At 40.4% G+C, this 15677-nt stretch overlaps 1 protein-coding gene across 6 annotated transcripts in view; it reads left to right on the forward strand.

Annotated features, from left to right (window-relative positions):
• Positions 1 to 15677, forward strand: part of atp2c1 (ATPase secretory pathway Ca2+ transporting 1) — a 323636-nt gene that overhangs the window by 24360 nt on the left and 283599 nt on the right. For all 6 annotated transcript variants that reach the window (XR_010930282.1, XR_010930281.1, XM_067600368.1 and 3 more), the window contains exons 7-17: positions 1795 to 1903; positions 3068 to 3223; positions 3528 to 3596; positions 5773 to 5848; positions 5950 to 6016; positions 6995 to 7119; positions 7710 to 7807; positions 9557 to 9652; positions 9897 to 9986; positions 12833 to 12937; positions 14358 to 14514. Coding sequence is in view for 4 of the 6 variants with exons in the window: in XM_067600368.1 (XP_067456469.1) it covers positions 1795 to 1903; positions 3068 to 3223; positions 3528 to 3596; positions 5773 to 5848; positions 5950 to 6016; positions 6995 to 7119; positions 7710 to 7807; positions 9557 to 9652; positions 9897 to 9986; positions 12833 to 12937; positions 14358 to 14514 (1148 nt within the window). In the remaining 2 variants the exon portion in view is untranslated. The remainder of the gene's footprint in view (positions 1 to 1794; positions 1904 to 3067; positions 3224 to 3527; positions 3597 to 5772; positions 5849 to 5949; positions 6017 to 6994; positions 7120 to 7709; positions 7808 to 9556; positions 9653 to 9896; positions 9987 to 12832; positions 12938 to 14357; positions 14515 to 15677) is intronic.

Raw genomic sequence — 15677 nt, forward strand, 5'->3', positions numbered from 1 at the left:
GTAAAGTTTATCCAGTAAACACTTCAGTGATGTATTAATCATTTGTTAGGACACACGTGTACTGTGGTGCAATAAGAAGGAACTATGTTAACAGGAAGTGACTGTTGCATCATGAGCTGTAACATAACTTCAAAAAATAACAGTTCAAATTTAACTGCTGATCCTTTTATGAACGCAGGTCTGACTTTGGTTTATTTCTATCTGCATACCTGCAGAAATATGTGTGTTTTTAGAATTAGTATTCTTGCAGTTTATAATGTTTTGGTTGATAGAAACACTGCTGCACTGTGTTATTATTCCAGTGTGTTTCACCACTATGGTTTGTACATTATCACACTACCAGACTGTGAGGTGTAGCATCGCTCCCATACACTGTTTGTGATCACTCACGTTCTCACACTGATCAGTATTTCTTTATAGAAACGGGACGTCACATCCTTTTTTGGAGCCAATTGTGCAGTAATTCTGTAGAATGGAAATATGACCATGTAAATGTGGACAGAAGCTGAAAAAGTGAATTTTCAGATTTAACTTGCTCGAGGCGTCTGTACGCTTCAAACTAAGTGTTGTCAGATGGTTGAAGAGCATCTGAAACACCATCCCATCACACCTTTATGATGTCAGAATCATGGAGGGGCTTCGACTTGGATCTGAGCAATAAATCTGAATTTAACACTAATGTTTGCAGTGTGAACGAAGCCAAAATGTTCCTTGAAACAAACTCCTTCCTCAGGCTTTGATTTACACTTCAAATAGCAGCACACAGAAGGAACAGCTGTCCCTTCACCTGGCAGACACACACACACACACACACACACACACACACACACACACACACACACACATATTTGTACTTCTGTCCTTGTGACGATGACATCATGCGTTCCCCAGCTACTCCTAAACTAAACTTAACCCAGCTCTAAATTTAAAAAACAAGGCCAGAGATTTTCTTTATTTTGCTTCTTGTCAACAAATCTCATGTTTGGAGCCAAACCAACAATGAACTGATCTACTTATAAATATTGTTTGTGTATCCAAAGGAGAGCTGCAACAATTAGTTGATTAATTGATTAGTCAATTGAGAGAAAATTAATATGCAACTATTTTGATAATCAAATAATCGTTTGTCCTTTTTTTTAAGCAAAAATGCCTCCGTTGTTGTCCAAAAACTATTAAAAACACGTCAGTGAGTTACACCGCTGCACTGGGTGACACGTTCCTCAAGTTGTACTGAAATTCTTTGAGAAATATACAGTTCAACGCAAAGTCCAGAGGTTGTGATATGTAGCATAAAAACTTAGTGAAGCTGTAAACAGGACTGCATTCCTGCACATGCTCAGTGGCGTCTGCCTCACACAGAACTACTGTCCAGAGACTGACAACATGTTCGCTGTTATCAGAGCCGTTTCTAAACAAACTAACGTGACTAAACTCGTAAACTAGTACTTGTTAGTAGATTAATTCATTGTTGGCTCCAAACATGAGATTTGTTGACAAGAAGAAGAATATAGCAAATCACCAGAATGATCTTTAAGCCTAAAACCAAGTCTTAACCCTCATAAAGTGAGGACCGCCCAAAAAGTCCCCACTTTTCCAAAAATGTCCTCACAAAGATCGACATACAGGTACACACACACCACAACTGGACAGAACCCATAACAGCAGGTCTGTAAACGGAGAAGATGTCGTGTTGTGGTCGAGCTATCAGGAGTCCATCATCGCTCAGTCTTATTTGTTTTTCCTCACTCTCTGTCTCCGCTCTCCACCTCCACCTCCACCCTTCTCCCTTCTCAGTATCAGAGAGGGGAACCTGGAGCACCTGCTGGCCAGAGAGCTGGTTCCTGGAGACACCGTCTGTCTTTCTGTGGGAGAAAGAGTTCCAGCAGATCTCCGCCTCTTCGAGGTACACACACTGATACATACTGTACACACACACACACACACACACACACACACAGATATACATGCATGCAAACTCACTAGTGTTCAAACATCGACACAAAGCCTTTGTTAGGACATGTGTACACTGGGCTTCTTCTTTTGTGTCGTCTTTTTAATTTATCCAGAGCAGGTTCACTGAACATGAATATATTATTTGTCAAGGAACCAGGATCCTGTTTACACTCACACAGTTACACACACATTCACACCTGACACTCAGCAGCATGACTCCACTCTACATACTAACTGTATATTACTGTATATACTTCAGAGTACACTGTTACATAGTACACTGCAGTTAGTGAACGAAAAAAAAGTCAACACGATTAGCCTTTTTTTTTTTACTTGAAGCTAACTTGAAGGTTCATTCTTGACTTTAAAAATAGTAGTTTCACAAAAAAAAGTCTTAACTCAAGGTCTACTTATTAGATATTATCCAGAGCTTTCAGCCACATCATGCTGTGGCATTCAGTTTTCTCACTTGTTATGGAGATGATACAAGCAAACAGTGAACATGAACAGCTCACTTTAAAAACCAAATGTTTTTCAGTCTGCGTACTGGCTTTTTAAATATACATCATTTTGTCACTTTTTCAGTGTGAACACAGCAGCTCAGACTGAAGACTCTGAATCAGTACAAAGTCTGGAAAAAGAAAGATATTAGCAGATCATACATGTATCGGTGTCGGTGTAAGGCCTCATTTATACTTGTACGCGTACACAGACAGGCTTGGACGACACGTTCCACACACGTGCAGTAGATCAGCATCTAAAAAAATACTGACCATGAGTATTTATTGCTTATTGCATCTCACTGCTTATTTTTTGAGTATCAAACACTCCCATCTGCAGACCTCTTCTGTTTGGATCAGCAGTAGTCAGCTTTAATTCTCAGCATTTAAAATGGATCCAAATGGAGATCCAGAGTCACAACAAAAACAAAAAAACATGCCAAAATGTCTGCAGGAACATCTGGAACAACTCCTGCAGCATAATTCTCTTCTCTGGTGGTCAACGTGCGAACTAGCCGTCGACCTTTGTACTTCTTTGTGGAAATAAAGCAAATCAAACAGATGTTAAATCCATTCGTCATGCTCAGTTCAGTGTCTGCCCTCCCCCCTCACAGGCGACAGACCTGACTGTGGATGAGTCCAGTCTGACGGGGGAGACCACGCCCTGCTCCAAGTCCACCTCCCACCAGCCGGCGGCCACCAACGGAGACATCGCCTCCCGCAGCAACATCGCCTTCATGGGGACGCTAGTGCGCTGCGGCAAAGCCAAGGTACCAGCAGGATTATTAATTCAGGTTTCTGAGAGATGTACAACCCAGGCTTTGTTAATCCTTCAGTCTGTACTTACAGACAGGAGGTCAAATCGTTGCTTTTTAGAAACGATAATATGTAACGCAGAACAACAGGAAGTCAAGTTAATGTTGAGATGCTCATATTTTTGAAGAACTGTAAATCTTAAATCTGAAGTTAAAGAAGTGCGCTGCTTGTTCGTCTCTTCACACACATGTCTGAACTTTTGGTTTAAGCTGTCAAACACCTTCAGCTTTCACCCTCTGTTTCTGTGGTGTTCCTCAGGGCATCGTCATAGGAACCGGAGAAAACTCTGAGTTTGGGGAGGTATTCAAGATGATGCAAGCAGAAGAGGTACGTATCCGTTTATCATCATATGTGTTGTTGTTGCACATAAATTCCCATGTTGTCGAGTTTTACAAAATACCAACACTCATCTTAAGAAGTATAACCAGGTGACAGTCGGCTTTCTCCAGCTGATTTCCTAAGAAACCTGGATTAGAGTAACCTGATTTCCCCAGGTAGATTCCTCCTGGAGAATGTTTATGTTTGCAGCACAAAAACTTCACTTCAGGGTAGAGGATCACTGTGTGTAGGAATAAATCCTCATATTCAAAATAATTCATTTAAAGTCAGAGTAAAACTGAAACTGACACAGATCAGCCTCCAGACGTGTTGATGTGATGTTTGTTTAGAGTTCAGACACATTTGAGCTGTAAAGAGAAGCAGTTTTTTTATTCACTACAAAGCCAGTCTTCTCACTGGTCTGCCGACACACACACAAAGTCAGGAAGCAGCGTCTTGTATCACTAATACAGTTAAAACAAGTAAACCATTGTTCCAAATTAAGGTCAGTGTGGGGTAGAAGTCAGATGACTGATATATGCAGATATTTACATTCACCAGCTTACTACAGAGCATTTTCTCTGTAACCTGAGCTGCTTTCGGTTGCTTGTTTGTTTGTTAATGTTTTGAATGAAGCCAATTTAAATGTTGTTCAGTGGAGTTTGTTTTGCATTGAGAGCCGGCTGAAATGTGAGGTAAATAAATATCCTTCCTCATAATAAACAGACCCACCGACTGATTCAGTTGAACACATTTGTTTATACATTTTTAAACAACCAGTCATCTTAAAATGTCTGCATGACCAGCAATAGCTTTAAATGCAGTAAACAATCAATGATTGATTTTTTTTTTTTTTTTTTTTTTAGTCACCTAGAAATCTCTAACCGCCAATCATAAATGCAGCAGCTCACATGAAATAATGAAAAATCTTATCTGTTCCGCACAGATCTGGAGTGTGTGCCACAATATTTATGGGAAGTTGTTTCTCTTCAACCATCTGGACTGAGTGTTCAGTGGTTTAGTAGAATTAAGATGAACCTCCTCCAGAGGTTTATATGATCCAACATGCAGCCAAATACACAAGATTCTCTGCTGAAAGCTGCAGAGGTTGGTCGGTCTAACTAATTAATCAGTCTGTCAATCCACACATTTTTTATCCAAAGGGAGGCATGATACAAATTCTCAATTAGCCGACCAGGTACAAGTGCAAAGAGAGAGAGCGCTAGACAGACGGTTTTCTCTAACGACTGGAAGAAGATAAGATATTATAAGAAACAATAAGAAAGTAGTGCAACAATCAACAAAGTGCTAAAAGTAAGAGCAGCTCAAGTATTAAAAACTCAGTTTTCGGAGTGTTTAAACCAGTTAATAAAGACGATAAAATGAAAGTAAAGGAAGTAGTGCTGCCTACTGGCCGTGTTACCAGGATGCAGGTTTATTGCAGGATAAGGGAGATCAGTCACACCCTCTTTATTTGAGCACTGGATCAAACTATTGTCCAACATAGCAGGTTATTAATGAGTCATATTCAGACTCTCAGGATGACAAGACTTGTTCCAAACGACAGTGTCTATGAACTGATCTCACATCACATCCATCACGCATTGTAAATATCAACAGATAAAACCCACTGTCAATATATGTACATAAACTCTCTTATTTCACATATCTATTTATTTATTCACTTGTATTCCTTTTATTGTATTTAGTCCTTGAATGTATGCTGGTAAAACTACTTTTTTGTACTGCACTGGTAATTATTATTATCAATATTGTTTGTATCATTTATTTAGCTGTGGAGATATAGGGTTAGATGGGTGGGGGGGTGAGTTGGTGTTCATTGGTTTAAAATGTCCTCTGAAATGTTTTATAACTTTCCTGCTGTGACAAAATGTTGGAAACAAATATCAGTTTTTAAAAAAAGTAAAGAAAGGTCAAACCACTGACACAAATGGAAATAAAACAGAAATTCAAATAACGTAATAAGCATTTCTCTATAAAACGATCTCACCGCAAGCTCCATCAAAGTGAGCCTGTTTTGTCAAGAATAAACTTTCCATCTCTGCTTGCTTAATGTGTTTTAGCAGCTTGATGCTCAAACCACAATCAGTCATCAATCAACCATCAAATGAGTGGATGCAATTATCACTTCCCCACTAAACTGTTTCCTGTTTGTGTTGTTCAGGCTCCTAAAACGCCGCTGCAGAAGAGCATGGACCTGCTGGGGAAGCAGCTCTCGCTCTATTCCTTCGGCATCATAGGTTAGTTAGTCTGTTTGCTTCTCAGTCATGAACATCATATAAACCATCACCTCCATGTTACGTGTCCCTGTGCTGAGTCTTTATTTTCTGTGCTGTTTCAGGGGTCATCATGCTGGTGGGCTGGCTGCAGGGGAAGAGGATCATGGATATGTTCACCATCGGTGTCAGGTAGTTTCAGTTCACCCTGCAACCAGCTGACTGATTTATATCTATGTGTAGAGGTGTGCTGTATGATTGTATGTAGCACCCTGGCAGCTGTCAGTCTGCAGTTCAGCTCTGTCATCAGATTATAGTTGATCTTTATGGGGCCTGTGTTGACTCGTCAAACACAGGTGTTATTATAGTGGTTCCATTTAATGTAGGTTTGGCAGGTGCAGGGACTGGGCGTTGGATGTTTAGGCTCAATAGCAGGATCGACTTATTGATACCAGCCGACCAATATGCAAACATAACAATGCAGGGCCACCGCCTGTGTTTCCCAGGAATATTTAAGATCCGCAGAGACTAGCAGTATGTTTTAAGCCTGTGTAAATAAACAATTCACAGCTCCACTTTGCACCGAGCTGCATTTCTTTTGTCCTTGTTTATGCAATCAAACAGAATAGTTTTCCAATCAAAAAGCAGATTTGAGAGCAAAACTATCGACACTGTAATCAAAAAATGTTTTATTTGCAAGTAAAATAAATTTGTGATTACAATGTGAATCAAAAACTTTTGTTTGCAAATCCAAAAAGACCCTGGAAAAGAGCCATGTGTGAGACATGTGGATCAGGGACTAACGTCGTCCTCCACAGACGTCTTTCCACAACTTCCTGTCGTGCTGTCAGTTTCACTGCGTCACCGCCTGGCGAAGTTCGCTATCATTTGCTTAAAGTTCAACATTTTTAACTTTTGCTCCCTCCTCTTCTGTCGCTGGTCCGTGTCGATCGGAATCCCACAATGCCTTGCAAAGCGAGACTTCATTGTTACTGAGACACTGAAGTAAAACAACGTTAGTTACAGTCAAAATGTCTGTTGGTCCGTGATCATGAGGAGTTTATACTGTTCTCAAAAAACACTCACCTTAGTAACGTGTGTACTTGAAGTGAGTTGTGAGTGAGCAGCTGTATCGGTTATTGATCACTGATCATGCGTCCTCCCCTTCAGTCTAGCGGTAGCTGCCATCCCTGAGGGTTTACCCATCGTGGTGACGGTGACGCTGGCGCTCGGTGTGATGCGCATGGTGCAGAAAAGAGCCATCGTCAAGAAGCTTCCCATCGTAGAAACTCTGGGTATGTTACTCACAACACACTGTATTATGTCACATCATATAACACATAATCCACAACAAAAACATTATTCATTATTTTTTTTATTATTTGTATTTCCTTCACACACAGGAAGTGACAAACAGAAAATAAAACAGATTTCTCTTCCTGAAGAGCCAAAGATGTGATTGTGACCAAAAAAATAAAACAAAATGTTTAAAACTGTGTTTCTGATTCAAAAAGAAGTTTTAAAAAATTCCCTTGAATAGAGAAATAAACTGCAAGAACTCCTTAAAACTTAAAAATGTGAGAACAAAGCTAACAAAATGTTTCTGATCCTTCATAACACAACATGGATACAAAATATGGGCTGAAATTAAGGTATGTAATTATGGTAAAAAATGCAAATTATTCATCTTATTTAAAGCTGTTTCAAAAATGCTCTTAACGATGCAGACAGAGTAAATATTTCTAAAATAACACAAAGAGTTCAAGCAAATCAGCCACAATCAATATGTCTGTGTTTGTTTATGTTGTGTGACGTCGAGGCAGGATGTGTGTGTTTGTTACTTTCTGTTAACAACAACATTCCTCTTGTTGTTTTTCTCCGTCAGGATGCTGTAATGTGATCTGTTCAGACAAAACGGGAACTCTGACAAAGAACGAGATGACGGTCACTCAGCTGTTCTCGTCAGACGGACTCCACGCTGAGGTCTGAACCCTCCTCTGCCAGCACAAAACCTAAAACTATTCAACCTGCAACACAGGAGTTTAGATTAGGACACCAGCACTAAGTAGCATTAAATCTGGTGGTTATCTTGACATCACTAAAATGAAATAAGATCACCATCCCAGCTGTCGTGCTGGATAAATCTGTCAGATGACTTAAGAGCGGCAGATGTTTTCTGGTCTAAACCTAAAGCCTCCTTTTATAACTAGGGATGTCAACGGTTAACCTTCGCGTTGGTCTATAGGCTAATTTGCATACACACTCCATTAACGGCTAGACAATTACGTGTTCACGACATCAGATATGCTTTTTGAATGGAGAAAGTAGCGGTGTAAAACCGACGGAGTGTGGCATTATGGGTTGTCTGTAGTCTTAAGCTTCATTTATACTCCTGAGCAAACGTGCACACAGACAGCTGCAGACAGTACAGACTGTTGCTAGGCTACTGAGTGTTTTAAAGTCTGTTTTTATTGTGAGCGTGTTAGAGTCAGTCAGCACTAAAAGTGTTTTCGTTCGTCCGGTTCAACCTGCAGGAGTTTCTGAAGGCTCATATAACCTGTTTTTCTGCCACAGAGTGAAAACGAGTCCAAAGCGTCTTCAGACGTCTCTACTGCAGAAACAGAATATGTCGAGCTGACAAATACCACTGTGACAGATGATAAGGAGCTCAAAAAGACAAACAGGCAGTGGTATTAATGCTAACTGCTGGAGAAAATAATTTTTGACCACTTAAGAACAAGCACCCAGCTGCCATGTCTGAAGATGACTCGCAGTCGCAGTCAAAGTTCACGTCACTGCTAGCCGGGGGGAGAGAATGTGTTGCGGGCCGGTCCGAGGCCATCACCCAGTTGATGTGCTGAATGATTGAGACAGATGTGCTGCTGATCAGCGTGGTAGACGGCGAGGGATTGAAAGAGCTAGTTCAGGACCTCGAGCCCGGTACGTCATGCCATCGAGAGCTACTGTAACTAAACACGTTGAAAACACCTCGAGAAGAAGAAGGATGAGCTAGCTAACGTTAGCACTGACGACCGACTGCTGGACAGATCTCACAATCGAAAGCTACATCGCAATTTTTCTTAAAAATGAACCGGTTAGTTAGGCGTTAATGGGTGTCAGTCTATTGAAATCAAAATGAATCAAACTGACATCCCTATTTATAACACAACAATATGACCTGTAACGTCATGACGACTGCTGTCAGAGTTCACATGAGTCAGATAACAAGGTAACTGTCTGACTGTTTCTGAGATGCAGTCCTGTTAAACAGTTTATAGCTTTAAATAAATATTATATACAGGAACTAAAAGTGTACAAAAATGGAATGAGATAACAATAAGTGTGTTTCCATCCACCTGTTTTTATGCACATTTGCAATTTGTGGGTTAAAAAAAAAACCTGAATGGAAAATTAAGTTGAAATATTTATCAAAAGTGTTTCTCCCCTCAAACAAAAAAGTCACATTTCCATCACGTTTTCCATCGTTTGAGCTTTGACTGTCGCTCTTTGAATGACGTCATCTTGTTGTGTCCTCTCTTCTCTGCAACGGTTTAATGGCACCGACTGGAGAATTGGCGCCACCTGCTGTTTATATTGATGAACATCAGATTAAATCAGATCTTTCTTTTTGCTAATTGCTGGAAATTGTGGTTAAGATTTTGGTATTTGATGAAAATTTGCAGTGATCAAAAGTATTTTCTGAGTATTTTTCCCCGTACTGTTTTCTCCCAGGTGACAGGCGTCGGTTACAACGGAGCAGGAGAAGTTTTAGTGGACGGAGAGATCATCCACGGTTTCTCCTGTCCTTCAATCAACAAGATAGTGGAGGTGAGTCAGTCAGCACATCAGGGCTGCTGCAGGTCCTGAAAACATGTGGAGAACCAATTTCTGGACAAAATATATGAAAAATATGAAATTATCATGGCCGACGTTGTGAAATCAAGCAGTCCCTCCACATGGCTGTGCTGTAAAATACAAAATGAAATGTACTATATTTGGTATCAGATGGACATTTTTAATAAAGAGAAGAAGGGAAAGAAATATTAATTGATGTGTGTGTGTGTGTTTCCAGGTTGGTTGTGTGTGTAACGACTCTGTCATCAGGAACCGAACGCTGTTGGGACGACCGACAGAAGGAGCGCTCATCGCCCTCGCCATGAAGGTAAAAACACTCCGAAACACACAAAAAAACTCTGAGCTTTCTCCGTTCTGAGCTCTCGTAGTATTTCCCATCGAGGAGCCGTAAAGTTCTGCATAATGAAGGACATGGCTGCTTTGAGTGACAGGTCCGCCAGCCGCTAAATGGCTTGTTTCAGCCGTTCGGTTGCGCCTCTTTGCCCGTTTTTGATTGGCTGGGAGTTAGGCAGCGTCACGCACTGCCAAGATGGCGACAGCCGGAGCAGCTCACTTTGAGCTTCAAAACCGCTCTTCAGAAACCAACGAGTGACGTCACGGTAACTACGTCCATATTTTTATACAGTCTATGGTCTCAACACAAGGTCCACTGACTCTCTTGTTCTGGAGCTTTCAACTGTTTTGGTTTCTTTTCCTACTCAAACGCAGTAATATGACACGAATCAGAAGCAGGATTCAATTGGAACCATAATCAGTACAATCGAAACAGTACCCAGCAGTTACACAACACTCCACATACAGTCCGAAAAAGTCCCCTCATTACACTAATTGATCTTCTGTTTGTGTTTCTTTACAAGACGTCAGACTGATATCTGCAGACTGTTGCTAGTTAGCGTTAGCCAGCAGGAAGAGACAAACTGAACAAAGTAGAATCTGGAAACTGTTCAGTCGATTCTCGGCGCCTCAACTCAACAAACAACAACTAACGGAACCATTTTCAGTCTGTTCCTCTCGTAGATGTGACGTCAAATTCACTGACAGCGAGACACCTGGAGTCAAAACGACGGTCCTGTTAACTGCAGCAGATGAGCGTTTAGTGCTCGGATGTACAGACTCGTCAAAAGTTTGGACACTTTCTCATTCAGGAGAGCTCGATCAAAGATGCTGCTTGTTCAATATAATGTAAATTGGGGAATAAAGAATAGACTTTAAATCAGGATCACACTCTTGAAAATTGCGCATTAAGGCTCTGGGAAAGTTTTGCAAATATAAAACTGTCATAGTTTAAAAATTCACATTACGAAGAATGATAACAATAATAATAAGAGGACAAACTGACAGCAGGGAGTTACTGAACCTAAACAGTGTGCATGTCGGCTCCACGGGAAGAAATCCACAGTGTTTGTATTTATAAACACATGGTGATGATACACATGATGATACACGACACATCAATGTATTGATTCATTGGCTTTAGTGAGTGAACCTACCTGTCTGCCTGCAGGGCTCACAGACAGACCTGGAGCTGATCAATCAATATAGATACGGTCAATAAGTTCAAACACACACAGCAGGATACTCCGTCGCAAGGAACAGCTGTCTGTGCAGATTACGCTCTGTGATTGGTTGATGCTTTTATTCGCTGTGTTAAAACTTTTCGCCTCTCATGGTACTCATGACACAAACAACAGCTCGAAAAAATATATTGACGTGCGAATTAATCGCACAAAAAAAATGGCGTCCAGTGTGTAAAGGCCTTTAGACTAAGGTGAGCTTAGCTGCACGGTTCTACCTCTGAAAACACACACACACACACACACACACCAACCTCCTGCTACATTAAAAAAAAAACCTTCCCAGATGCAGCTCAGAGCTTCCTCTCAGGGCTCGTATCTGTTGCTGTGATGTCGGGTTAAAAGCGAGCTGTGTCCACCGTGTTGCATCATCTCGTGCTGAAGAAAAAAAGTGTGATGATGAAAAGAAGAATCTCTGCGCCTGAAGGATGAAGGAGGTTCCAGAGGAGACGTCGTCTTCTTCTTCTTCTTTTCATTCGTTGCAGCTCGAGGCTGAGCGCCCCGTCCTCAGTCTACCCTTCACTGGTGTAACTGGGGAGATGAGTCATACAGCTCATCTTTAATTTTTAATTTTTCTATTTTGATTGTTGTCTATGGATCCGTCTGCTCGGGGGGGGGGGGTGATCTCCTCCGTGCCTCACATTTTCATATTTTAATATGCCAAACTGCTGCTGCTGAACTGTTGGAAGCTCACACAGTCGACATCAATGAGAAACTGAGTCACTGAGAGGTTCAAAGTACAGAAGATAGAAGTCTTCTTTTAATCAAATTGAGCATAATGTTTTCTCTGCTCTATTTGACATTAAGCTGAATTTTAAAAGGTTTAAAAACAAACATTAACAGCAGTCGCTCGCGGCTGTTGACACCGTTCAGAGTTTTAGTTTAGTTTGTTGTAAAAGTCAAACAGGAGACAAACAGCTGATGAGTCGGAGCCGAAGGTCGTTTACCTGCTAGTTTAACGATGTTTCTGTCATTACTGCTGTTTAATCAGAGAGAACTTGAGCAGGTTACTGTCGACACAGTGAGAGAACGAACAACACACTCAAGATATTTGATGAAACATCTCTTCATATCTTGCAATTTGTCTTTTGATTTATTATTCTAAAAATGCTATTTAATGTCTTTTTACATGTGAAGCACTTTGAATTGCCTCGTTGTTGACAGGCGCTGACCAAACAAACAAACAGCTGATGTTTCTGAGTCTGCAGCCACCTGTAAAATGACCATAGGATGTCTGTAATTAATTAATCAATGAAGTACTTTTTTAAGCAGAAATGCAAAACATTTGCTGGTTGCAGCTTCTCACGTACAAAGATTTGCTGTTTTTCCTGCTTTATATAATTGTACACTAAATATTTTGACTGTTGGTCGAACAAAACAAGACATATGAAGACGTCGCCTGGGGCTGTGGAAATTATAATAGGACATTTTTCACTCTTGTAATTGTATTTTATAGACTAAATGTTATTAGAGAATAACCGGCAGATTAATGGTTAGTTTCTCTATTGTGTTTGAGCAGCAGCTCCTCCACTGTTAGTTCCAGCTGTGTTTCTGATCCAGCTGTGTTTGTGTCGTCCAGATGGGCCTGGAGAGCCTCCAGCAGGAGTACGTCCGCGTGGAGGAGCATCCCTTCACCTCGGACAAGAAGTGGATGGCTATTCGCTGTGTTCACCGCACCCAGCAGGTCAGCAACCCCCCCCCCACCCTCAACCCCCCATCACTGCTGCTGCTTGTGCTGTTTGATCAGCGTGATGAGCAGTCTGAGCTTCGTCAGCAACAACTGTTACATTCAGGTTTAAGATGATCCCATTCACACTCGTTTTAAAATATAAGACCTCCGAGGTTTGTTTCATGTTCTTGGTCAGCTGTAATATAACGGACTTGGAAAAACTCAAGGTTGAACGGCCGTCATCACTCTCCCTAGAAAAAAAAAAACACCAAGTCGAGGTCATTTCACACCGATTTAGACCAAAAGCACAAGAGCAGAGAGTTTGCAGCACATGTTCCTACAAACAGCTGACTGAGATGCTACAAACAATCACGATATCAGTTTTCTAAGCTTGTATCTTGAATTTTTACTCAAGCACTGCTGTGATCTGAGAGAAGAGGAGATGAATTCAGAGATGCACAAAATTAATTTTTCAATTTAATTGTTATTTATAGTAAAACTGTCACCGCCGTTATTCTCCTGTTAATGCCAGAATCTCACTGGATGTGCAAAGTGGAGTTTATTTTTAGTCATATTTCTACTATTATTATTATTATTATTGTTATTATTGTTATTATTGTTGTTGCTGTGCTTCTCTGTGTCCCACCCAGAGTCTGGTTGAGGTTTCTTCCTGTTAAAGGGGAGTTTGTCTCTCATGGAGGAATGTTGGGTGTAAATTAAAGAGCTCAGTCTCGACCTGCTCTGTGTGAAAAGAGTCCTGACATCTTATGATTTGGTGCTTTATAAATAAAACTGACTTGACTTCAGTGTATTTGACCACTAAACCGCACAGTTGATCTCTTTAATGGAAATAACAAACTCACTCTGAGCTTTTTGAGTGAATTAAGATGTTTTTGAACTAATTGGTTACTTTAATTTAATTGAAAATATTATTTTATGATACTATTTTATTATTGTTTCTCCACAGTGAATGAGGGTCATGAGGTGAATTTTGTAAAAGTCTGTTATTAAAGATCAGATTATTTTCAAAAAGATTGACGTGATGACGTGACGACTGATAACTTTTAAATAAAAACACCTTGAAAAAGGCCGACTGTAAAATATCTTAGTTATCGGAACCAGAAACAGGTTTATTGCCAAGTAAAAATTATTAATTAATTATTAATTATCATATCAATTACTGATAGTTGACTGAAGGACTGAGAGGAAACAGCTCTGCTAAAGAATCGTAGACACACAGGCTGATTTTAAAAAACAATTCCACTTTAAATACATTTTTATTCATCCTACGTTGCAACATTTTTGTGAACATTTACAGCTAAAAATATGAATCGATGAATAACTTTTCTGCCAAGAGTTTGAGTATCAGTATTTATTTAGTGAGGGGACTTTGTTATTATGAGCTGTATTTAAATCTGTCTCCCTCCTCCTTCAGGACAAGCCCGGCGTCTATTTCATGAAAGGAGCTTATGAGCAGGTGATTCGTTACTGCAGCTCCTACAACAGCAGAGGAAACACACTTCCCCTGAACCACCAGCAGAGGGAGCTCTACCAGCAGCAGATCAGCTACATGGGCACCGCCGGACTGAGAGGTAACACTCACTTCATAGAGAAAGCTTGTCTAAGACCAAGACAGAGGAACAAATCACTCACAGAGACTTTAAAACACTGCTTATGGTTTATAAAAAAGCATTTAATGTTTCTGATCTGCTGCTGCGTGATGAAGAGTTCAGATCTCTCAGGTCGTCTGGAGACAGGTCTGCTTCCTGTCCACAGAGTCCACCTAATAAATAATAAATAATAAGATTTAAGACCTTTTTAAAAATATTTTAGCTGCTGTTATGAAGTTGAGATTGATCAGCTGATCCAGTCAGGGGGGGCATGATTGTTGCTCTCACATGTCTGATATGTGTATAAACTCAAAGTTTGATTCATGGCTGTATGCTCCCTGTTGCAATATTTATTTATCTTTTCTTTCAATCCACTTATTCTCATTAAGTGTTCATTAAACATCTCTCCTCTCACTGACTGATCTCCTGGAGACTCCTAACAGGTCAGGACTCATCTGGAGCTCCTAAATATCAGCAGAGATAGATTTCCTAAGTTCAGACAGTTGATCAAATGCTTTTCTCCTCCTCGTCTAACACTACGACTCAAAACGTGTCGCTCTGAGAACTTTTGGCCGGTTAGTTAAAGCTGGAGTGCGGGACTTTTGTCTCCCCCCTTCTGGCAGTGAGAGTAATTACAGAAACACTGTTGACACGTTCTTACATCATTGACCGTAGTCTATTGCATCACTACTGTTGCAGCTGTAAAACACAAAAATCACTAATTTCACCATTAGGATTTGATTCATTCAGTCTGATAACATTCTGCACGATTCAATCATTATATCAACCTTTAAGTTAGCAGAAAGCTAACAGGAAGTAAGCTGGTTGGCCGCCGTTCATCTGGCCAGGGCGGGAATGTCAAACCCAACACCAGATTAAAAACTCTGATTCATCTGGCGGTGATCGATTGAATCAGTGTTGTGTGAACTCGTTTGGCTTGAATGTTACAGATATATATATATATATATTTATATATATATATATATATGAATTATATATCTGAATAAACTCCCAGAAAACTGGAGGTCTGCTGTCTGTCTGTCTGTTTGCGGCCTTTTATTAAATTAAATTTGAGACTATTTCTTCATATCTCACACTGAACTGTAGCTGCACTGCAATTTGTTGTGATTTGTTTATTCTCATGT

This window comes from Thunnus thynnus, chromosome 10 (assembly GCF_963924715.1).
Source record: "Thunnus thynnus chromosome 10, fThuThy2.1, whole genome shotgun sequence".
In the NCBI taxonomy this organism is placed as follows: Eukaryota; Metazoa; Chordata; class Actinopteri; order Scombriformes; family Scombridae; genus Thunnus; species Thunnus thynnus.